At 48.6% G+C, this 26,093-nt stretch overlaps 1 protein-coding gene across 1 annotated transcript in view; it reads left to right on the top strand.

The window, feature by feature from the left end:
- Window positions 1–5,724: 5,724 nt before the first annotated feature.
- Window positions 5,725–26,093, top strand: part of LOC126536039 (vitamin D 25-hydroxylase-like) — a 91,405-nt gene continuing 71,036 nt past the window's right edge. The window contains exons 1-4 of the mRNA XM_055073352.2: window positions 5,725–5,938; window positions 15,490–15,611; window positions 18,748–18,854; window positions 19,853–20,157. Coding sequence (XP_054929327.2) covers window positions 5,760–5,938; window positions 15,490–15,611; window positions 18,748–18,854; window positions 19,853–20,157 — 713 coding nt within the window. The 5' untranslated portion in view covers window positions 5,725–5,759. The remainder of the gene's footprint in view (window positions 5,939–15,489; window positions 15,612–18,747; window positions 18,855–19,852; window positions 20,158–26,093) is intronic.

Raw genomic sequence — 26,093 nt, 5'->3', positions numbered from 1 at the left:
GAAAAGCGCGTGCGCATCCCACAAATCTGGAGATACGCCCTGCACATGCGCCCTCTTCCGGCCAACATGACACGAGACGACCATATGGGCCGGCGCCTCGCGCGGGTGCTAACCTTGGCACTGAAAGATGGGAACAAACACGGATTATTTTACGTGGACGCATCCGGCCCACACCATGTGGCTGCAGTCGCCCACGAAAACAGCGCGGTGAACGGCCTTACTTGCAAAACACAATACACATGCGGAAGAGGTGGCCATCGCGCTCGCCGTCGCAGATCAGAACTCACGGGTCAATATTAGCGACTCGCGAGGGGCGAGCAAAACCATCGAAAGGGTCTTCATTCCCTATTTTGCGAACCGCATACTTCAAGACAGCAATTATCTCGGGGCCTCCGCATCTCGCACGATAATAGGGACTACCGCGCACAAAGGTCTCGAATGCAACGACGCGGCTGACGCCGCTGCCCGCGTGCTCACTCTCCGGGCATGGCCCTCGCCTCCCCTCGATGCGGACTGCGGCCGTAATCCGGCAGTTACCTTTAAAGAAATTACTCAACATTAGCAATTCGGCCATGCAATCTTTCCTAGGCACTGCAAGCGCCTCACGAAGGCGGAGGAACGTTTACTCCTCCGCCTCTATACTAAAATACTGCTGTGCCTGGCAGCCCTAAACATTTCGACCCTGCGTTCACAGGGAAGTGCCCACACTGTGAGGAAAAATCTTCGGACATCTTCGACATGGTGCGGGCATGCCAATCAACACCGCACCTTCCCCCTATACCCAACCCTACACGGGAGGACTGGGAGGCGGCCCTGCTCGGCTGCTCTGACCTGGCGAACCACAAGGCCCTGGTCGGCCGTGTCCGAGCCGCGGTTACAGCCAATGCGCTCTTGTAATGAGGAGCCCACCTAGTGTTTACAAGTAATGGCCCCTTAGGGACCGCTTCGCACCTTCCCTGTAAATACTTCGAGCAATAAAGTTTTTCAGCCAGTCAATCCCAATCTGACCGCCATGCCTGAACTAGCGGGAAACGGCGGGCGCGAGGCGAGCGAACACGCGCTCACATGCTTTCTCTCCTCCTCCGGAGGGAGGGGACGTCTGCGATTGGCTCGCGCTTTGCGCTGCGTCTACTTCTTCACGCATATAAAACCGCGCTTTAAAGGGTGCGTGTGATGAACCGTCAGTAAAGCTTCTTAGTGAAACCATACCGGTAAAAACATGGCTACAGAAAAAAGGGTATCTTTGACTCTTCTGTTAACTGTCGCCTTTGTGATGTACCAGAGACGACGGAACGTTGTTTTATTAGCTGCACTGACGCTATCCTATATTGGGATGCCTCCAAACGGACTTAAACAGAAGACTTTGAGATTAACGCTCATACTGAGCGATACCTGCTGCCGACCTCTGGTAATAATGCACCTTTCGATATGTTTTTTCTCATGGGAATGCACAGTTTCTGGTAAACACCAATGATGAACCGAAACGCCGAAACGGTTGTACCTAGAAGGGTACATTTCATCCAGATGACACTACACCCTAAGCATGTTTATGATTGACTCGATATACAACCGGACTGGTACCCCATTTTGGTGAGGTGCCTATCCTCACCACCCTTCTAAAGTGAAACCAACGTTTCCACCCAGAGTATGAACGCTGCCTTTTCTGTGTGCGACTTTCATTGTGGCCTCCATTCTCTCACTATGCACAACATGGTGAATATCTGGTTGAATTCTACTGTAATAAATGCCATGAATGAAAAAGAAACCGACAGTGACTGCTAGTGTCAAATCAATGCAGCAGTCACTGTCGGTTTCTTTTTCATTATTTCCATGCAATAAAGAAAAAAAAAAACCGACAGTGACTGCATCAGTTAGCCTGGTGGTCTCGCAACGCAGAGGTAGGTGGTTCGAATCCGCAGCCCGAAAAGTAATTTTTATTTTCGTGCGAGTTCGGTTTTTTTCTCACGGCAACACCAACACCGACGCCGACACGAGTGATGCAAAGAAGCATCGCTTGAATAAATTACTTTGTTGCAACATATTTTTAATATTGCGTACATAACTGCGATTGCAACACTAGAACTTGATACAAGTATGCGCACTATAGGATGCGGACGAATAAAAATGGTCAGGACAAATTCCAGAATGTAAAAAAGAGCTTATGGTGCTTTCTGTGTCTACACTACCATCTGATAATGCGGAACACTGTATTGAGCGACTCCCAAAATTTGGACCACATGGGGTTCTTCAACGTGCACCTAGATCTAAGTACACAAGTGTTTTTTTTTTATTTCGCCCCCATCGAAATGCGGCCGCCGTGGCCGGGATTCTATCCCGCGACCTTGTGCAACTTTTGAAAGTGAGCAGTTTAATTCCATGGCTGTTAACGAGAGGGAGAAAGAAAACTTAGTAGCGTTCATGAAACAAAATCGCATTATTAAGCTTAGAGATATAGCCCTTGCTTAAAACTTTCGAAATGATTTTAATAGCTAGCTATCGAATTTGAAGCAGCCTTCCGACAAGAAGAAAATGAATCAGTGTTTCCAGCTTTCAGCACTGAATTGCAGGCAACTGAAGCGGGCATAAAACTCTGTAGATAGGATCTGTTTAGGAATACCAGATAGGAATGAACATTGACGCTTTGCTTCACACTTTCTTTGGCTGAGTAATCTAGTTTGAAACCACTCCTATTAGCTTGTCGTAACAATGTTGATCTAATACCGGTTGAATACATGACAAGCGCAACAAATCTAGATTATTGCTATAAATTACAATGAAGGAACTATAGCATTTCGTAACATTATTAATATAATAATAATAATATTTATTTCCACAAAACAGGCTAACCGTGAGCGACGTGCGAGGCTGAGCAGCAAGGCGAAAAGCCCTACGGCAACTGCGCGTGCCATGGGCCTACGTTCCTGCATTATGCACAGCACCTATTGATATGGTCTTCTTGTTATAGGTTCACAGTGTACTAACAGCGCGAGACACAGGACAATAAAGTGGGCAGCAGGCGTACGTGCCTTTTAGAATGCTATGATGCCACGTCCAGGTTTCCACACAAGCGACGGTAGCTGCTCAGAGAATTTGGTGTCGCCTTTTGCAACTTTATAAATATTCGGAGAGGACTCCTATATATATTCACAGCACACGCACCGCGATGGACGAAACACGCTGGCGCTAAGGTTGAGTTTCGCAACACAATTTCCATTCTTCGTTGAGTAATCACACACAGATCAGTTGCGTTCAGGGGCCGACGTGGGCTTTCGGATTGGTGCGTTTGGTGCAAGAATATGGCTAGGAGCAGGCACAGCGTATGCGCAATCACGAGCACACACATCGTTTCTCCAGAAGCAAGCTGGCGCTGAGCATGGGTAGCGCGAGGAACTCGTTGACACGACGACTCCGCTTCAGCCGAATTCCGAATACTGCGGTGAGGGCAGCTGTGTCAACTTTTCGATAGGTCATCCGGTAGGTTGTTGCAGCGCAGGCAGAACGACACAGAAGGCACGTGAGACAACACGCAGCGCTGAAAAACTAGCTGCGAACAGCTGCTGTTTACGTGCGCCGTGTCTCATCGCACTGAGCTTCAGAAACTGCCGTTGCGCACTCTAGAACAAATTTATGCTTCAAAACCCTTCTTAAATTACCAAAGACGCGTAATATTTGCTCCTAATAAAGACAGATCAATAATATTATAATGTGCATGTTTTCTTCATTACATTAACAGATTTATGCGGCGTGTGCCACGAAACCTAGCAGCAAGCAACCCTGGGCGTTGCACGAGTCGAATTGTTGACATCGCAATCGTATGAAATGGAACCTCTAAAACTTCCTTTACGACACGTGCGCCTGCACTGATTTTCGTCGTTCCGGTCGCAGCTTTTGAAACAGCCTTAAGCCATGGCCCATTTTAATCTCCCTGCGATTGTACAGCCGTCTGTGAGGTTTCGTTGAAGATGAGCGTGCAAGTTTGTCTTCTAGACGCCTCATACTTTCTCAGTGCTCGTAATGTGCTTATTTTTACTCGCCGGCAACTCACGAAAGCTTTCTCTTCTTGCAAACGTCAGATCACCTGTCTTTCAATTGTGGATTGACCACGTACAGCGGTCGAGGCCCCATAAAAAAATGTATGCGAAATGCACCGAGCCTCTCCGAATCTCGGTCTAGCTCTCAGTGAGGAGCTGGGATTGTACCTTCTAACTTCTGGCCTTGCATTGGCACCAAGCACTTGAGAAAACTACACCAGCGCAAGCTTAACGGGGAATGAAATGTAAAGAGGAGGCTAGATACAGCATCCGATGTCGGTAATGTGCAGACTAAGCCGCTTACTTTGCGATATAAATGATTACGTCTCTTTTCATTTGAGCCTGGCGTCTGGCTTTTATTTTCTGACACCAGGTAGATTCTAACAAAAATGAAAGTTCGAACTACCGTGGTGCTTGAAGTTATTATGAGGGTGACAAAACATCACTTCGCATCAAAAGGGGCACGTATTCCTCTAACCCGCCTGCTGCAAAGAACTTGAAAAAAAAACTATACGTTTCATCGTAATACTGATTTTACTACAGGAACAGAATGCCAAATGGGAATTTCCTTTTAAAGCGAAGCTTCATTTGCCTCTTTCTTCGACTTTCCCACTGCCACCGCCGCCGCCTTGCCCGCCGCGTCAGGGTGGCTGAAAGTTCACGGCACGGCTGCGGGAGACCAGATATGCGATGGCGTTTCGGTAGAGCAGGACCACAATGCCTTCTGACGTACCCTAGGGGACACCACAGTGCCTTCTGAAGCTCTTTGGGGGACGCAGCAATGCCCTCTAGACGCCGTAATTAGGCGTGGCCCTCGGAAAAGCATTCAAGGAGCTGCCACGCTTGCCTCCGTGGTCACGCGCAACAGCAGCGACAGTCCAGGGAGGAGGTAGGGATAATGCTAGGGAGGAGGTGGAGAGAGATGAGGCAGGAGTAATGGGTACAGCCGGATCAGAAATCATTGCTCATTGGGCTGTCATCAGTAAAGGAATGAGTTAATGAATGCACATCTCTCTGTGTTCTGTGTGCGACGTGGACAAAGAGAAGTGGTGCCGTCAAGGTAACGTTTAACTTTACATCACGCCTGTCGTATGCTGTCAACGTGACCACCAAATAGCGCCAACGGGCGCAAGCAGCAGAGAAAGCAAAATTATTAATCAGCGCGAAAACAAGGGAAGACAGGGAGGTTGAAGAACAAAGGGCGAGCGCTGTCTAATAACTGAAATTCAACAAGATGATCGAACAAGATGTTGTTAGACAGCGCTTGGCCTGTCTTCTTCTAACACTGTGTCTTGCGTTGTTTTCGCGCTGATCAATAAGTATACATCCTTCCCAACTCGCCTATCTTTCTACCTTACAGCACAGAAAGCTTTGCTTGCATCGATTCCCACAGTGCGCGGGATCTGCACATTTTTAAAATATGGATGTCGGTGCAACTAGCGCTGTAATTGTCAGGTAATAATCAAACTGATTATGAGCAGAAAAAAAGAAATGTTAGTAAAGAGTTATTAGCGCCACCAAGTAACAGCGTTTAGACTCGAATCGCAACGAGCAAATCACCTACGCAACGTTTAACGTTGACCTACAGTTGGCTGTCACGGAGCTGTCTAGTGTCGCCCATAGCCCGACATTTGATTGTTCTCTTGCCCCATCTGGTCTGAAGTCCTTCTCGTGCAGTTCTCCGGCGCCATTTCGTTGTGCTGCAGCGTCGTTGTGCCATCGGTAGCCATGGCGCTGCTGTCGCTGGCGGTGGCGCTTGCGCTTGTGCAGAGGTGCGAGCGCCCCCCGACGACGCTACCTGCGGGTCCCCGCGGTGTGCCCTTGCTGGGAAACCTGCTCTCGGTGGGCACCACTTTCCACTTCAGACAGTGTCCACGCTGGGCGGCGCTGTACGGGACCGTGTTCATGTGAGCGTCTTTGTCTCTGTGCATGCTCCGTCAAATGCCAGCCAGCCACGCTGCTGAGCATGCGTCCGACAGCAGTGCAGGAAGGAGGGGTACACCATTCCTGCATCCCTAAAAACGCCGATGGAAACTGACCCTTGTAACCTTTAATACTCGAACTCTTTCGAGTGAGGCTAAGTTAGCAGACCTCCTTCAGGAACTATCATACATTGCTTGGGATATCATCGGCCTTAGTGAGATTGTCATCTGCTATAGAGGTCTCTTAGATAAGAAGGAATACGGGGTAGGATTCCTAATCAATAAAGACATAGTGGGCAATATTGACAAATTCTACAGCATTATTGAGAGGGTAGCTGTAGTCGTAATCAAACTTAAAAAGAGGTATAGATTAAAAGTAGTACAAGCCTACGCTCCAACCTGCCGTCATGATGATGATGAGGTGGATCAAATTTATGTAGATGTAGAATTGGCCGTGAGAAAAGCGCAGACTCAGTATACTCTAGTAATGGGCGACTTCAATGTAAAAGTAGCGAAAAGGCAGGCTGGCGAACAAGCAATTCGCAACTACGGCGTCGCTTCCAGAAACACTATAGGAGAGATGTTGGTGGAATTCGTGGAAATGAATAAGCTGCGAATAATGAACACCTTCTTCAGAAAGCGTAGCATCAGAAAGTGGACCTGGAAAAGCCTTAATTGTGAAACAAGAAATGAAAATGACTTCATACTTTCTGCTGATCCCAGCATAGTGCAGGATGTATAAGTGATAGGTCGAGTAAAGTGCAGTGATCATAGGTTAGTGAGGGCTAGGATTCCCCTCAATTTGAAGAGAGAAAGAGTAAAATTGGTCAAGAAGAAATATACCAACCTAGACGGTTAAAGGCATACCCCCCTAGAAGGATAAAAGCGGACAAATTCAGGCTGATACTTGCAAACAAATATGCAGCTTTAGAACAGCGAGATATAGATAACATAGAGGTACTGCACGAGACTATAACTAGGCTGGCTTCGGAAGCAGCAATTGAAGTGGGAGGCATCGCACCGAGGAAATCAGTAGGTAAGCTCTCCCAAGCAACGAAGGACCTAATCAAGAAACGACAAAGATTGAAACAGTCCAACTTAACAGATCATATAGAATTTGCGGAACTGTCAAAACTCATCAACAAGAAGAAAATGAAGGATATTTGAAATTATAACGTAAGAAAGACTCATGAAGCAGTAATAAACGGACGCAGCTTGAAATCAGGGAGAAACTCGGGATAGGACAAGCCAAGATGTATGCACTGAGGGATAAGCAGGGTAACCTCATCAGCAATATTGAAGATATAGTAAATGCAGCAGAAGAATTCTATACTGACCTATACAGTACCCAGAGCAACCAGGATAACTCCAGTGGAAGTAGTAATGAACGGGTTAAAGAGGCTCCTTCTATAACTTGCAAGGAAGTCAGAAGGGCCTTAGAAGATATGAAATGAGGAAAGCCGGCAGGAGAAGATGGAATAACAGTCGATTTAATCAAAGACGGAGGAGACATCAGGCTTGAAAAGCTTGCGACCCTTTATATGAAATGTCTGAAGACTTCAAGGGTTCCCAGACAACTGGAAGAATGCCAACATTATACTAATCCACAAAAAGGTAGACGTTAAAGAATTGAAAAATGATAGGCCCATTAGCTTACTTCCGGCACTGTATAATATATTCGCCAAGATAATTTCCAATAAAATAGGGTCAACACTTCAGTGAACCAACGGAACAGGCTGGCTTCAGGAAGGGATACTGTACAATGGATCACATCCATGCAATCAATCAGGTAATCGAGAAATCTGCAGAGTACAATCAGCCTCTCTACATGGCTTTCATAGATTACGAAAGGCATTTGATTCAGTAGAAAAACAAGCAGTCATAGAGTCATTACGTAATCAAGGAGTACGGGAGGCTTACGTAAATATCTTGGAAAATATCTACAAAGATTGCATAGCTACCCTAATGCTGCACAAAAAAGTAAGAAGATATCTATAAAGGAAGGGGTGAAACAAGGCGACACAATCTCTGCAATGCTATTCACTGCATGCTTGGAAGAAGTATTCAAGCTATTAAATTGGGACGGTTTAGGAGTAAGGGTCAACAACGAATATCTCAGCAACCTTCTGTTTTCAGATAGAATTGTCCTGTTCATCAACACGGGGGGCGAGTTACAACAAATCATTGAGGACCTTAACAGAGAGAGTGCAAGAGTGGGGCTGAAGATTAATATTGTCACGTGGTGGTGACGTTGAAGAACACAGTAGCAATACTGTGAACGACAAAACTAACTTTTATTGGGCGAAACTGTGCCCACAAGACAGGCTACACTTATAGCACAACGATAGCGGCGAACACGGTCGGCGATCGTCGAAAATCTGATCAGCGGGTCAAGCGCGTCGGCTTTTATAGATCAGTCGTCGAATGTTCCAGATTAACCGCTGGGACCCGCGTGTCTTCCACAAAGTTCTACGCTATTCGCGTCGCCCATACATGCAATCAGATTACACAAGTTGCGGTGAAAGACAGTGGACGGAACCATCGATAACATTCCAGAAACTTCTTTTACATGCAGGCGCGTCCTGCACAGTGCGATAACATTTGTCAGGCGGCGAAACGTGGTCGCCCGATAAAGATAAGTACACGTGTCATTAACCCCCTCTTAAAAGGCATCGACCCAGTGCTGCAAACAAACGAAAGTAATAAACAAAAGCACTCGTAGCAAAGAAAACAACAAAAATAAGGAAGTTCGTCAGCGTCCGTAAAAGGGTTTAAGGCGCACCAGGTGGACCACTTCAGATCGTGCGCGGCGCCGCTGTGAATGCGAAATGCCGTCTGGCACGACCTCATAGTCCAGAGTGTCAATACGTCGGATGACCTTGTAGGGTCCGAAATAGCGTCGGAGTAGCTCCTCACTGAGTCCTCGTTGGCGTATCGGGGTCCATACCTACACACGGTCGCACACGGTCGCCGGGCTGGTACTCGACGAAGCGTCGTCGGAGGTTGTAGTGTCGGCTGTCGGTCCTCTGCTGGTTCTTGATTCGCAGGCGGGCGAGCTGTCGGGCTTCTTCGGCGCGCTGGAGATAGGTAGCGACGTCAAGATTTTCCTCGTTAGTGACGTGCGGCAGCATGGCGTCGAGCGTCGTCGTCGGGTTCCTGCCGTAAACCAGCTTAAATGGCGTGATCTGTGTTGTTTCTTGCACCGCCGTGTTGTAAGCGAATGTTACGTACGGCAGGACCGCATCCCACGTCTTGTGCTCGACGTCGACGTACATTGCTACCATGTCGGCGAGGGTCTTCTTCAGGCGCTCCGTGAGAGCATTCGTCTGCGGATGGTAGGCAGTTGTCCTCCTGTGAGGTGTCTGGATGTATTTCAGAATGGCTTGCGTGAGCTCTGCTGTAAAAGCCGCTCCTCTGTCGGTGATGAGGACTTCTGGAGCACCATGTCGCAGCAGGATGTTCTCGACGAAAAATTTCGCCACTTCGGCTGCGCTGCCTTTCGGTAGAGCTTTAGTTTCAGCGAAGCGGGTGAGATAGTCCATCCCTATCTGCTGAAAAAGTCGGTAACGAGGCTTGATTGGCTGCAGTGATCCCGCTGGCCTTGTCGGTGGTGTCTTGCGTAGCTGACAGTCTCGGCATGTCCTGACGTAACGGGCGACATCGGCGGTTAGGTGCGGCCAGTAATACCTTTCTTGTATCCTCGATAGCGTCCGGGAGAAACCGAGGTGCCCAGCGGTCGGATCGTCATGTAGGGCGTGCAGTACTTCTGGACGCAGCGCCGACGGAACAACAAGAAGGTAGTTGGCGCGGACTGATGAGAAGTTCTTCTTCACCAGTAGGTTGTTTTGAAGCGTGAACGAAGACAATCCACGCTTAAATGCCCTAGGGACAACGTCGGTGTGCCCTTCCAAATACTCGACTTGGGCTTTTAGCTCCGGGTCCCCTCGTTGTTGTTCGGCGAAGTCTTCCGCGCCTATTATTCCAAGGAAGGCGTAGTCATCCTCGTCATCTTGCGGCGGCGGGTCAATGGGGGCGCGTGATAGGCAATCGGCATCTGAGTGTTTTCGTCCGGACTTGTATGTTACAGTGATGTCGTATTCTTGTAGTCTGAGGCTCCACCGTGCCAGCCGTCCTGAAGGGTCCTTTAAGTTAGCTAGCCAACACAACGCGTGATGGTCACTGACCACTTTGAATGGCCTGCCATATAGGTAAGGGCGAAATTTCTCTGTAGCCCAAACGATGGCGAGGCATTCCTTTTCCGTTGTAGAATAATTGCCTTCCGCTTTTCACAACAACCGGCTAGCGTAAGCTATCACGTGTTCATGTCCATCTTTTCTCTGTACTAGGACGGCACCGAGGCCTAGGCTACTGGCGTCAGTGTGTATTTCGGTATCGGCGGGCTCGTCGAAGTGCGCAAGTACGGGCGGCGACTGCATGCGTCGTTTGAGTTCTTGAAATGCGTCGGCCTGCGGCGTTTCCCACTTGAACTCGACGTCACATTTAGTTAGCTTTGTCAGCGGCTCAGCGATGCGTGAAAACTCCTTGATAAATCGCCTGTAGTAGGCACACATGCCAAGAAATCTACGCACTGCCTTCTTGTCGATGGGCTGCGGGAACTTTGCAATGGCAGCTGTCTTCTGCGGGTCGGGGCGGACTCCAGACTTGCTGATGACATGGCCTAGGAACAGAAGCTCATCGTAAGCGAAGCGGCACTTTTCTGGCTTCAGAGAGAGCCCTGATGACTTGATGGCCTCGAGTACTGTTGCAAGCCGCCTAAGGTGATCGTCGAAATTTCCGGCCAAGACAACGACGTCATCCAAGTAAACGAGACAGGTCTGCCACTTCAATCCTGCAAAAACCGTGTCCATCACGCGCTGGAACGTTGCAGGCGCCGAGTACAGTCTAAATGGCATAACCTTGAACTCGTAGAAGCCGTCTGGGGTGATGAAGGCGGTCTTTTCGCGATCTCTTTCGTCGACTTCTATTTGCCAATAGCCAGACTTGAGGTCCATCGACGAGAAGTATTTTGCGTTGCAGAGCCGATCTAATGCGTCGTCTATCCGTGGTAGGGGGTATACATCCTTCTTCGTGATCTTGTTCAGACGACGATAATCGACGCAGAAACGTAGAGTTCCGTCCTTTTTCTTTACCAGGACAACAGGGGATGCCCACGGGCTTTTCGACGGCTGGATGATGCCGTCGCGCAGCATTTCGTCGACTTGTTCTCTTATAGCTTCACGTTCTCGCGGCGAAACTCAGTAAGGGCTTTGGCGGAGTGGTCGAGCGTACTCCTCGGTGATTATGCGATGCTTGGCGACTGGTGCTTGTCGAATCCTCGATCACGTCGAAAAGCAGCCTTTGTATCGTCGGAGCAGACTTCTGAGCTGCTGTTGCTTAATCGCGGGGAGCCTTGGATTAATGTCGTAGTCTGGTTCGGGAACCATGGTCGTGGGGGTAGATGCGGCGGAATCCGAGAGGACAAACGCATTACTGGTTTCCAGAATTTCCTCGATGTACGCGATCGTCGTGCCCTTGTTGACGTGCTTGAACTCCTGGCTGAAGTTTGTCAGCAACACTTCAGTTTTCCCTCCACGCAGTCGAGCGATCCCTCTTGCGACGTAAATTTCACGGTCTAGCAGTTGACATTGGTCGCCTTCGATGACGCCTTCTACGTCAGCGGGTGTTTCGGTGCCGACAGAAATAACAATGCTGGAGCGAGGCGGGATGCTCACTTGATCTTCGAGCACACTCAAGGCGTGGTGACTACGAGGGCTATCCGGCGGTATCGCTTTATCTTCCGACAGCGTTATTGACTTTGACTTCAGGTCGATGGTTGCGCCGTGTTGGTTCCGGAAGTCCATACCGAGAATAACTTCTCGTGAACACTGTTGGAGGATAACGAAGGTGGCAGGGTAAGTCCAGTCATGAATGGTCATTCTTGCCGTGCAGATTCCAGTCGGCGTGATGAGGTGTCCTCCAGCGGTTCGAATTTGAGGGCCTTTCCATGCGTTCTTAACTTTCTTCAGCTGGGCGACGATGTGTCCACTCATTACGGAGTAATCAGCCCCTGCGTCCACTAAGGCCGTAACTGCGTGGCCGTCGAGAAGCACGTCGAGGTCAGTGGTTCTTTGTCTGGCGTTGCAGTTAGGTCTTGGCGTCGGATCACGGCTGCGTCGTGTTGAGCTGAAGCTGGAACATCGCGTCGTCAGGTCGTCTTTCGTCGTCGTATTCTGTGCTTCCAGACTTCGTCGGGGCGGCGGCGTGTCGTTATGTCGTCGAGGTAGTTTCTTCCGTGTCTTCGTCGGCGGAGGAGGATCTTCGTCAGTTCGACGAACAGCAACCGCACCTCCATCGGTTGCTGCTTTTAGTTTTCCGGATATGGGCTCGCTGACCGGCCCCGTGCTGGGTCAGTGTATGGTCGGCGCTGCGGCGACAGGTAGCACCCTGGTGACGGCGACCGGGACGGCCGTCGAGGGCTCCACTGAGTAGCGGCGAGGTAGTCGACGATTTCACGAGGGCGTTCACCTACCCGAGGGCGCGGTGCGTTGACGGCGAACCCTCGCAATCCCAGGTCGCGGTATGGGCTTCGGCGGTACACATGGCCGGCTTCCCCGCAGTGGTAGCAGAGCGGGCGGTGGTCGGGAGCGCGCCAAACGTCTGTCTTCCTCGGGTAGCTGCGCTGGGCGAAGGGTGGGCGTGCTGGTGGCGGCGGCAGTGGTCGACGGAATTGCGGCGTCACAGGGCCCTGACGCGGTCGTGGAGGGGGACCTTGACGGCGGGCGACGGCGGCGTAGGTCATCGCTTCTGGCTGGGGCTGCGATGATTGTGGTTGCACCTCGCGAACTCCGAGCGATCGCTGGACTTCTTTGACAATTTCGGTGATTGAGGCGACTTGAGGTTGCGATGAAGGGAATATTCTATGAAGCTCCTCTCGTACGACTGCCCGGAGGGTCTCGCGCATGTCGTCGGTGGCCATTGATTGAACTCCGGCGTAGCTTGTTGGCTTGGTGCGTCGGTCGAATTGCAGGTTCCGCAATTCCAGTGTCTTCTGGATGCTCGTCACCTCACGAAGAAACTCGTCGACGGTCTTCGGTGGGCTTCTTGCCATTCCGGAGAAAAGTTCCTCCTTTACACCACGCATGAGTAGGCGGACTTTCTTCTCCTCGGACATTTCCGTGCCGGCGTGGCGGAACAGACGGGTCATTTCCTCAGTGATGATCGCGATCGTCTCATTCGGCAGCTGCGCTCTGGTCTCCAGTAGAGCTTGGGCTCGCTCTTTTCGCACGACGCTTGTAAATGTTTGCAGGAAGCCGCTTCGGAACAGGTCCCACGTCGTCAAGGTGGCTTCTCGATTCTCTAACCACGTCATGGCGGCGTCCTCCAATGCGAAATAGACATGTCGCAGTTTGTCGTGGCTGTTCCAGCTGTAAAACGCAGCGACCCTCTCATACGTCTCAAGCCAGGTTTCCGGGTCCTCGAATGTTGAACCGCGGAACGTCGGAGGCTCCCTGGGCTGCTGCAGCACGATGGGGGACGCTGGGGTTGCCATTGGGGTTGCCTTGGCCGCAATCTTCTTGGTATTCTCAGGTAGAAGACCGTGCTCCGGGGGCAGCTGTTGAAGACGGCGGCTTGCTCTAAGGTCCGGGACTACGTTGGTGTTCTCTTTGCGGTCCGGGCTTGGATCACGGCTTGTCGGGGGCGTCCGGTACATGAACAAAAAGCACCTCCACCAGATGTCACGTGGTGGTGACGTTGAAGAACACAGTAGCAAAAATACTGTGAACGACAAAACTAACTTTTATTGGGCGAACCTGTGCCCACAAGACAGGCTACACTTATAGCACAACGATAGTGGCGAACACGGTCGGCGATCGTCAAAAATCTGATCAGCGGGTCAAGCGCGTCGGCTCTTATAGATCAGTCGTCGAATGTTCCAGATTAACCGCTGGGACCCACGTGTCTTCCACAAAGTTCTACACTATTCGCGTCGCGCATACATGCAATCAGATTACACAAGTTGCAGTGAAAGACAGTGGACGCAACCATCGATAACATTCCAGCAACTTCTTTTACATGCAGGCGCGTCCTGCACTGTGCGATAACATTTGTTAGGCGACGAAACTTGGTCGCCGGATAAAGATAAGTACACGTGTCAATATGCAGAAAAACAAAGATAATGATCAACAGCCCGGCAAGGGAACAAGATTGCAGGATCGCCAGTCAGCCTCTAGAGTCCGTGAAGGAATACGCTTACTTAGGTCAACTACTCACAGGGGACCATAACCATAACAAGCAAATTTACACAAGGATAACATTGGGTTGGAGCGCATACGCCGACATACTCAGATCCTTACTGGAAGCTTACCATTATCACTAAAAAGAAAGGTGTACAAACAGTGCATTCTACCGGTGCATTCAAACAGCGCAACGGTCTGCGTCCTTACAGAGGCTAACGGGGACACCACTCATGATGGCTTTCAGCGACAAATGAAACGCAATAAGATAGCACAACGGACCATGTGCGAGGTTCCCGCTGTAGCGTAACCTAGAGTTGATAAAAAGAATATATATATATATATATATATATATATATATATATATATATATATATATATATATATATAGTGAGAGAGAGAGATCACGAGTCCTAGCGCTTCGCATCAACAGCCCGAGCTCGGGTCTCGCGCCACAGCGGTGGCAGTCCGCACTGTGCCACATGCACATTACCCACTACAACTATATATATATATATATATATATATATATATATATATATATATGTGTGTGTGTGTGTATAGATACGGCAGCGGTTACCCGTGGTGTCCTGTCCTCTTCTTAGTCAGTGTTTATTTGTGTTACGGTGGCTTCAAAGCTTTTATATATTGGCGCCATGGAGCAGTGCGCATCGCTGTGCGCAACACATCGCAATGATGTGGCATTTTTTAAGACAGGGATGCTGCGGCATTCCCTGCAATGAATGCATACATGTAGATATTTGAAGAAATCCTTGGTGAATACCACAACAAAATTACTTTAGAAGTTTCGGCCGGCCGAATATATGACAGGGCAAAGAAAGATGTACACCGACCAAGTAAAACTCATTAAAAGACAACATGTTTCGGCTTCCATACGGAAGCCTCATTCGCAATCTCAGATTGTGAGCAATTGTTTTTGATTGTGAACAATAATTGTGTTCACAATCAGATTATGAACAAGGCTTCCGTATGGAAGCCGAAACGTCTTGTCTTTTAATAAGCTTTACTTGGTCGGTGTACGTCTTTGTCATGTCTCATCCCGACCAGATGCGCTTTCGTGGAGCTCTTGATTATATATGACAGGACTGCGATCGTCCTGTCTTGTTCCATCTCGGTGTCTTGTCCCAAGCGCAGTATAAGTCCACAAAATAAAAACATCGTTAACGATGGCGTTTGCATTTTCTTATTTACAGCAAGTTCAAAGCTCAAGTTAGGCGCCTTTCAAAGCCAAATCTAGGTGTATGAAAGCTAAGCATGTGTGGTTTGTGTACTCTCAACCAGGGTAAAGCTGGCCGGCATCAAAGTTGTTATTCTGAATGACTACGAAACCGTCAAGAAATTGGTTACAAGAAAAGAGCTCCTTCATCGCTCCAAGGACTGGGCGCTCACAAGCACCACAGAAGGTATGACATGCTGTTAGCTGGCATTATTTGTTTTGCGATAAAAGAACACGCCTTGGTTAGGGCGCACTAAGCTTTATTGTAAGCGCCCTTCGAAAAGCAAGTACTGAACTGATTACTTCCAAAGCTTTCGCCTCGATGTCGAGACAGAGCCTACGCGGCAGCAAGCACGCGCTCAGGCAATACTTATGCGCTAAGTTAACATTCGACAGCAACCTGCATCTGTAATCAAGATAAATGCGTGACGTTTGCAGCGACAGGGGTTCCAGAACGGAAGCTCGGACGACGCTGTTCTGCTGCCACACGTGTTTTCGTTCTGCAGCACGTTTCGTTCGCGAATACACTTGGCATCCACGCTTCGCAGCTTGCGAAGGGAGGAATACGGCTTTATTGGTACAAGAAAATTTGCAATCCGTGAGGAGGCTATGACTGTGAGGTGGGGGTAGCCAACCCGTCTGACGGGTTGGGTAACGTGGTAGACGCGCCCCAGCGCACCATGATTGCAATGCGACGGCAATTGGATGTGATCGGGGAACTTGAGTGATGCCAGGAAAAGTGTCCGTATCAAACAGGACATATGCAACGATGAGTGCGATTTTGTATGTAGCTGTCCTTCTTCCGTTATTACTCTCGCGGAGATTTTGACATCTTATTTTAAATGCCTATTGCCTATTAATTTTGTCATACCAAGAGGGCCGTTTGCCTGACAAGTTATTTTTTACAAAATAATGAAGGTATCCGCATAGGGTTCAGAATTGCTCCTCTTCTGAGCAATATTTTAGGCGGGTTGCGCTTATGAATGTATTGCATAGAACATGGATGGTATGGTTATTATAATCTTCAGGTCCATTGAGCTGTGACAGCGAATGCTAACCGTCTTTTTTTAACCAATGTTTGATGCAATTAATGTTTTCGCAGAATGCAGTAGAGGCTTCAGGTATGAGATTCCCCACGTAAGGAAACTGCACGTCCTGGATTTGATTCATAGTAAGGGTTGTTACAGCGCAAGACAAGACAAGGACAAAAGAAGGTATAAAATGACGACACGACGACAAGACAAGGACAAAAGAAGGTATAAAACGACGACACGACGTTGTGTCGTCGTTTTATACCTTCTTTTGTCCTTGTCTTGTCTTGCGCTGTAACAAACCTTACTATGAATCCCAACCAACTGGCCCAGCTTGCCGTTTTGATGCTGCATTTGATGTTGTTCGTAGCACCAGGTCACGTTTTATTGAGATTTCACGTAACTAGGAAAAATAACCATTAGTTTACTCCTCTGGGCAATCGAACGTTGTAAAAGGTGGTATTGCCGTTTCTGTGTGAGTTCGGTGGTCTGTAAAGGGTACCTTGATCCTAAGGATAGTAGCCTTCCCAGACAAGAAGGCTGGTTAAAATGCGTGGGTATCCCAGATTATTTTCTGATTAGATCATGTGAAGAGGCAGTTCGTCCAATTAAGAAAAGGCACGGATGGCCATGAAAAATACATGTATAAAAACAAAGAAAGTGGCAGCGGTCCCACACGTTCACGCACTTTCTCATGGACTAAATTTACGGCGTAAAAGTTTTTGTTTTTTCTGTACCGAATAAGCTAGGGGGCATTTGCGCCCGTCAAAGAGAGAAAATGAAGGCAGAAAATGCCAAATGAACTGGCAGGCAATTCTAATTGCCTCGAGGGTGGCGTGTACAATGTTTCGTGGGGCTATGCCTGTATTGGACAGAACCGACGCTGTTTAAGTTCACCAAGATTAAATTAGCACGAGACTTCGACACGTGGCAGCTGACAGTCGCACATGCCTGGCACTGCGAAAAATTCGCCTGCGCGCCCGTGGTACAATCAGGCTGTCGCCAAGCGCCATAGCCAGACAACGCGGGAGATTATCGAGGCATGGCATATACACCACAAAATAAGATATGCATGCATCCTTCAATCACACCGCTCGAGCAAGGACTTTTGTTTTGCATGGTCTAATTTTCTACTGCCTGTTTAAGCACGTGTTGTATATATTGTTCTGTTTGACGCGGACAAACGGCACTTATGTTATCGTGCCAGTTCATGTCTGCACTTTTTTTTTCTGTGGCACCATTACCAAAATGAATCCATACCAACTCGGCCAACATTTTTAACATTGGGCGCGCAGGAAGATGGCGCGCATCAGGCTGGATTGATGGATGTTATGAGCGTCCCCTTTGGAACGGAGCGGTGGGTTGCGCCACCAAGCTACTGTTACTTTATTGCCTTATGTCCTTCCTATTTCGAAGAAGAAAAAAAGAAAAGAAGGAAACCCACGATGGAATTCCCATAACCAAAGTTTCTGAACCCCTATTGTGAACTTTTTTTTTGTACGCCTCCGTTGTTTGTCGTTTCCCTACTTCCACCAATCCTCCAATCGCCTCTCACTAATCTCTACTGCAAACATGTTTTCTTTCCCCTGCTCCCGTTTAACCCAAGGGCTTCAAGGAGACCAGTGGTGCCTAAATCGACCGCTGGGAAGTTATATTCACATTGTAATAAAACATGCTCCATCGTTTCCCTAGCTTTACCGCAGCAAGCACATGCTTCTTCGTCTTTCTCATATCTCGATTTATAAGTGCGTGTTCTAAGGCATCCTGATCTCGCTTCGAGAAGCAATGTGCTTCCCTTTGAGTTGTCATAAATTGTTTCTTTCCTGATTTTGTTTTTTTCCTCTCAAGTAGTTACTCATGGCAGGTTTCTTTTCCATTGCCGTCACTCAAGAGATTATCTCAGCGTCTCTGACTTTTCGCTTGACGTTCTTTGCTGCTGCGTTGCTCGCCATCCTTCTCCCCCTCGCGTGCTCTCACTCGCGCCCACAACATACGACGCGCGGGGCGCGATAGGGGGACTTTATGCGAAACATCACAGGGACAGCAAAATTCGCCTTTAGTTTCCATATAAATGCCATCTGAATAAAAGCGCTTTAAAACTATGCAGTGTGCTGGAAGTCATTACAGTTCCCACATGCAATCACCTCTTCAAGCCACAGCGTTTGTCTTGCAGCATTCCGCCGTTCAGGAAGTCCTTTAAACCAGATGCATGTTGCATATTAGACAGTGTTCTTCTGTGTTGGTTTGTAACCATAGCTTGGTGATTTGTAACCATGGCTTGATCCTTTTCAGGCTTATCGGCGCTCAACGGCAAAGCTTGGAAGGAGAACCGGCGGGTGTGCATGCAGGCGATGGCTGAGCTGGGATTCGGCAAGGATGTAATGTGGATCAGAGTCCAGGCATGAAGTATTTCTTCATCAACACGCAGTGAGCGAATCACTGACGCTGCAAAATCCAAGAACAGTAGATGCGATTAAGCGTTTCGTAGATTGGTCGGGAGCTTGAGTTTATTCTGTCGAAATTATCATGGTACAATTGCGTTCTCACAGAATAGTGACAAATGCGCTACTTAGTTTTAATTAAGGCGTATATTGCTGCCTAGACACTATCATCAAGAAAAATATCACTTCCCAGTACTTGCTATGTTTGAGAAGGGGTCATCAGAGTTCGTACTAAAGTTAACATTTTCAGAGAGAAGGAGATAACTGAGACGCGAAAGGCTGAATTGAGCTTGGCCGGAAGATAAACGTCCAGTTTGCTAACCTGCACCGGGGAAGGGTAAGCGGAGACGAACAAATAAAGAATAAAACTACAGAGAGAGAGAAAGAGAGAGAGAGAAAGGACACAGGCACACAGATACCTAACGGTCTTCACACCAGAAAGCGACGAAGGCGCTACTGAAATTTCTACGGTCAAGTGACCTAGTTGAACGACTCGGGCACTCTTTGAGAGAGTTTCTTTATGGCCCATAGGGACCGAAGTCTATATGCGGCCCCGTCCATTGGAGACCATATACTTTAAAACTAAGATTCCTCATATATGTCTTGAACCCTTGAACCGGGATGCGTTCTGAATCAAAAATACGTGTGAAGTGAGACATAATATACACACTCGGATAGCTTATTAGTTATAGGTTAGTTTTTATGCTCCACAAATCAAAAATAGAAATAAGAAGCAGCAGGATTGGTCAATGCCAAAAATAACCTCACCTGCAGCTTCATTGAAGCAATTTGCGAACTAGCACGAGAGCGGCCGACGCACGGGGCCGTTCCGTTACGTACAAGGCGGATGTTCGTTACCATGTCGCTGCAAGGGGAGACAGCTCTTAAGCGTTGCATGCAGAAGCCGCGATCGACACCAACCGCGTCGGCCCACATCGCAGGACGCGCTTTCGCAGGACGAAGTGCAGCACCTGGTCGAGACGCTCGCCAAGTGCGACGGGAAGCCGGTGCCCTCTCGGCGCCTGCTGGCGGCTAGCGTGTGCAACTGCGTGGCTCTGTACTTGTTCGGCCAGCGTCACGACCTGGACGACCCGCGGCGTCGCTCCGTGGACCGACAGGTGGAAGCCTTCTTCCGCGCCGGGGCTTCGACGCCCGTCGAATTTCTGCCCGCGTGGCTGAGGCGATTGGCCAGGCTGCTCCTGCCGGACTGTCGGAGCGCCTTTGTGGAACGCTTCGCCCAGCAAGTCACTGAGTTTTCCAGGTGGGCACTTTCCGCCATTGATACTGCAGAGCGAACCCATGAACAGACAGAGCGAACACACGAGCGAACCGCAGCCGTGGCCTAGCTGCACAGCGCCCGCCTCGGCTGCGAAAGCTTGTCAATTCGATCACCACCACTGCCAGGCACCCGCTGATTTAAATGGGCACAAGTATACTTCGGCCTGGCATTCGGCTATCCTCAGGGGTGATACGCTTGGGAAAGAAGCCTGCACCCTAAATTCCCGTGGAAACCCTCGTAAGCACAAAAAAGACGCAGTTTCGCCCGAAAGGCGAAGCGTCGATTGCGATAACAAATTAGTGGACAGCTTTACGAAGTAAGGATAGTCGTTTTATCGGCACTGTAAGCATGTACACATAGGCATACTAACAAAATTAACAAGCAGTGTGTCAGCGTCGACGGCCAAGCAGCGCCGAGGGCCAAATGCGCTTGGAGTGTCCATATAATTGCTACCGCAATAAAAAAGGCGCGCTTTGATTTATACTAGAATAAGCTCCTTTGTCAGTCTCCAAGTCTCTGCCCCATATGTAAAAATGCGCTGATTGCACACCTTCCTTTTCAATGATAATGGTAAGCTTCCAGTCACGAGTTTGCAATGTCTGCCGTATGCGATACAACCCATTTTTATTCTTGTGTGAATTTCCTTCTCGTGATCAGGGTTCCCTGTGATTAATCGACCTAGGTAAACGTACTCCTTCGCAGACTCTAGAGGCCGACTGGTGATCCTGAACTCTTGTTCCTTTGTCCGCATATTTATCATTATCTTTGTCTTCTTCATGTTAATCTTCAACCCCACTCTTACACTCTCTCTATTAAGGTCCTCGATCATTTGTTGTAAATTGTCTGCGTTGTTGCTGAATAGAACAATGTCATCGGCAAACCGAAGGTTGCTGAGATATTCGCCGTCGATCTTTGGTCCTAAGCCTTCCCAGTGTAATAGCTTGAATACTTCCAAGTACGCAGCGAGTAGCATTGGAGAGATTGTGTCTTCCTGCCTGACCCCTTTCTTTATAGGTACGTTCCTGCTTTTCTTGTGTAGAATTAAGGTAGCTGTAGAACCTCCGTAGATATTTTCCAAGGTATTTGCGTAAGCGTTCTGTACGCCTTGATTACGTAATGTCGCTATGACTGTTGGTATCTGTGCAGAATCAAGTGCCTTTTCGTAATCTATGAAATCTATATATATATATACTCTGCGCATTTCTCCATAGCCTGATTAGTGACATGGATGTGATCCACTGTAGGGTATCCTTTTCTGAAGCCAGCCTGTTCCCTTGGTTGACTAAAGTTCAGTGTTACCCTTATTCTATTGGAGATTATTTCGGTGAATATTTTGTATGATACTGAGACTAAGCTAATGGGCCTAAATTTTTCAATTCTTTAATGTCTCCCTTTTTGTGGGTTAGTATGTTTGCATTCTGCTTGTTTTCTGGGACCCTTTCAGTCGATAGACACTTCGTATGAAGAGCCGTCAGTTTTCCAAGCATTATGTTTCCTCCATCTTTGATTAAATCGACTGTTATTCCATCTTCGGCTGCCAAAAAGCAGCTGGCAGTATTTTCAAATAAATAAATACATAAATAAATAAAATCTTCTCCTATCGCTCTTCCTCGTTTCATGTCTTGCAAGGTCCTTCTGACCTCATCGCTAGTTATAGGAGGAGTTTCTGTATCATGTTCATTACTATATTTAATGGAGGTATCCTGACTCCTCTGGGTACTGTACAGGTCAGTATAAAATTATTCCGCTGCTTTTACTATATCTTCGAGATTGCTGTTGATATTGACGCGTGTATTCTACTTAGAAGACAACGACGATGGTGGCATTAACGGACTCCGTCTAGTGGGTGGCTGAGATCGGGTGAGGACGAAGAAGACATGCCTCGGTTCCCTCTTCAACCACCTCTCGATCGTTCTCCCTCCCAACCATAGCTTTCTTTTATTTCTTATCTATAATTCATTATTATTGTTATTATTATCATTATTATTATCATTATTATTATTATTATTATTATTATTATTATTATTATTATTATTATTATTATTATTATTATTATTATTATTATTATTATTATTATTATTATTTTATACCCGGTTTTCATCTGATTATTGCCTTTTTTCTCCAAACACAAAACGTTTACTTTTAAACTCACACACTCAAATTGTTAACTCCCTTGTTATCATTATTATTTTTATGCACCTAATTAAACCACCCGATTCTTGGCCAATCCCCCACTGTGGGTATGTGCAACGGCCACTCAGGACAACAACAACAACAACAACCTCTCTCCGGCAGCTGCACACATCTCGCAATGGCCGAAACCAGCTCATCGCAAGCATCCAAAGCAGGCAGTTTCCCAGTCCACAACGGATAACCGCTCTGCATCCACTGGCTCCCGATCGCTATCGCGGTGCAGTCTTCGAAGACATTGAAGACTGGCTGGACAAGTATGAACGCGTCGCACAGATTAACCAGTGGACTGAGCAGCAAAAGCTTTCCCACGTCTATTTCGCCCTTGACGACAGTGGCCGTACTTGGTACGAGAACCGTGAAGCTAGCCTGACGACATAGAATGACTTTTGGCAGAAGATCACGAATACTTTTGCAAGTGCCGACCGACGCGACCGCGCCCAGCAGATGATGGAGCTGCGGGTGCAACAACCTAATGAGTCGGTCACAATTTTCGCCGAAGACATGGCCCGCCTCTTTCGTAGAGCTGACCCGAACATGACCGAAGATAGGAAGTTGCGCTACCTCATGCGAGGTGTAAAAGAGCAGTTGTTCGTGGGGCTTGTGCGGAATCCACCAGTCACCGTCGCTGACTTAATCAAAGAGGCTACGGCTATTGAGCGGGCCCTTCATCAACGGTGCAGGCAGTACGATCGACTATCCACCAGCACTGCAATCAATGTCGCCGCAGGGACTGCCGAGTATCAGAAATCCTTGCGTGAATTGATCAGAGAGCTTGCCAGAGAGAAAGTGCAAAAGATTCTGACACCGACATTGGATAGACCCGTAGCATCAATCGCCGAAGTGGTGCGCGACGAAATCAGGCAGGCGTTCCCGGCAGCCGATCTTCAAGATCACCAGCGTCCCATGACTTACGCCGCCGCTGTCTGATGTCGACCACCCGTCACAACCACACCGCCGTACCACCAGCCTCCAACAGCCGCTCCTTGGTCGCCGCCGCAAGAGGATGCTTCGAGGCGCGCACCCGTTATGCCGCTGCAGTCACACCAGCAGCCGTCGTTCGCCGCCTCTTGGTCAACGCCGCAAAACGACGCTACTGATGCCTGCTGGAAGATGTACTTCTAGGATTAATATCGGGGATTCTTCTTTCGTGGCCGCTTTCATCGTCTGCCTGTGTGCTGTAAAGATTTGATTATCGGAATGGATTTTCTGAAAGAATATGGCGCCGTAATTAACATCCCAGATCGCATGGTGATAGTTTGTAAGAGTCCTGGTTTATTCTATTGCTTAACGCCGCAACACCACTCCTTTCGTCTAACAGAAGACGATGTCGTCATCCCACCTCGATCATGTACCCTTGTTTCGGTGCCGTTTCATTGCGAGGGCGTTGCCCACCAAATAACCACGTTGTTGTTCACTCATGGTATCTCGGTCACACGAGGAATCGTAAATGTCACCGAAGGGCGCACGAACCTGTTGCTAGCAAATTTTAGCACAGAGCGACGGCGCCTTCCAAAAGGCACGGCTGTGGCTTATTTTGACGGTGTTGCCGATGTCCGCGGCTGCTGTTCACTACTCGAAGAAATGCCTACGCAAGACCCGGCTCCTGTACTTGACGTCAGCACTGCTTTGTCGGCACACGAACGAGAACATCTTACGCTACTGGTCAAATTCAGCGACTGCTTTTCGTCGACGTCCAGCGTCGGTCGGACACCTCTAACAAAGCACCGAATAATTAGAGGATACGGCAAGACCAATTCACCAAAATCCTTATCGTGTTGCTCCCAGAGAACGTGGAGCCATACAACAAGTGACAAAAATGCTTAAAGACGACGTGATCCAACCATCAATGAGTCCCTGGGCACCTCCTGTAGTTCTAGTCAAGAAAAAGGACGGCAGCTTGCGTTTCTGTGTGGACTACCGAAAACTAAATCAGGTGAGAAGAAAGACGTATACCCGCTTCCTTGTATAGACGATTCACTCGACAGGCTTCGACACGCGCGCTACTTCTCCTCAATGAATTTATAAAGCGGATGCTGGCAAATCGAGGTAGACCCGAGGACCGTGAAAAAACTGCTTTTGTGACACCAGACGGCCAATACGAATTTAAGGTCTTGCCTTTCGGCTTGTGCTTAGCCCCTGCTACGTTCCAACGCCTCATGGACACTGCTTTCAGGCCTGAAGTGGAAAGCCTGCTTAGTGTACCTCGACGACGTCATCGTGTTCTCCGCAACAGTTGAAGAACATCTCGAACGGCTTGAAGCGGTTCTGCGGTCCATCCGGTCCGCCGGCCTTACCTTGAAACCGGCGAAGTGCCACTTTGGCTTTGCGGAACTGCAGTTTCTTGGTCACGTCGTCAGCCACGCAGGTGTCCGCCCGTATCCCGAAAAAATTGCTGCCGTCGCACAGTTTCCCGTACCATCCAACAAAAAGGCTGTCAGGCGCTTCCTCGGCCTCTGTGCCTATTACCGGTGGTTTATTGCAGACTTTGCTCGTATTGCGTCGCCGTTAACTCGCCTGACGAGAGAAGACGTTGCTTTTGTATGAGTCGACGAAGAGCAAGGTGCATTCAACGACTTGCTGGAACGTCTCCAGACACCTCCAGTGCTTGCTCACTTTGATGAGACCGCTCCTACATTGCTCCACACTGATGCAAGCAATGTTGGCTTGGGAGCTGTTCTTGTGCCGCAGCAGGAGGGCACAGAAAGGGTACTTGCCTATGCAAGTAGAACACTCACGCACAGAGGCTAATTACTCCACGACTGAGAAAGAAAGACTGCCTCGCCGTAGTATGGGCGGTTATGAAATTTCGCCCATATTTGTATGGCCGCCACTTCACAGTTATCAGCGACCTCCATTCACTGTGTTAGTCGACAAACCTTAAAGATCCTTCGGGATGACTGGCGCGTTGGAGCCTACGGTTGCAAGAGTTTGACATGACTGTCAAGTACAGGTCGGGAAAACAACATACGGATGCTGACTGCCTGTCTCGATCGCCAGTAGAGTCCTCTGCTCCACCCGAAGAAGACTCGGCATTTCTTTGTGTTCTGGACAGATCCACCATCGCGCAACAACAACGGGACGACTCTGAGTTGCTTGAACTCATCAATTACTTAGAGGGCAGGTCTGCGAAACCGCCTAGAGTTTTCGCAAGAGGACTGTTGTCGTTTTGCTTGCGGGCGAAAGTACTTTACAAACGAAACTTTTCTTCGACCGGGTCCCCCTATCTGCTCGTCATTCCTGCACCTTTTCGTACGGAAGTACTTGAAGCCTGTCACAACGAGGTGACTTCTGGTCACTTAGGCTACACGAGAACGCTGGCCAGAGTGCAGCAGAGATACTACTGGCCGAGACTTACCACCACCGTGAAACATCACGTTCGCACTTGCCTCGACTGCCAGAAGCGCAAGTCGCCTGCGTCGAAACCAGCCAGTCTCCTACAACCCGTCCAGGTTCCTCGAAGACCATTTGACCAAATCGGAATGGATATATTGGGCCCACTTCCTACTTCTACTGCAGGGAATCGCTTTGTTATCGTAACAACCAACTATCTCACACGCTACGCTGAAACAAAGGCAATCCAGAGAAGTACAGCAGCCGAAGTGGCGCGCTTTTTCATTGAGCATGTTCTGTTGCGACACGGCGCACCAACCGTCGTAATAACAGACCGAGGAACCAAATTCACGGCTGCACTTTTAGATCACGTCTTGCTGCTAAGTGGAACGTCT

The sequence above is a fragment of the Dermacentor andersoni genome, chromosome 4 (genome assembly GCF_023375885.2).
Source record: "Dermacentor andersoni chromosome 4, qqDerAnde1_hic_scaffold, whole genome shotgun sequence".
Classification (NCBI taxonomy): Eukaryota; Metazoa; Arthropoda; class Arachnida; order Ixodida; family Ixodidae; genus Dermacentor; species Dermacentor andersoni.
This window is presented reverse-complemented; position numbering and strand designations above follow the sequence as displayed.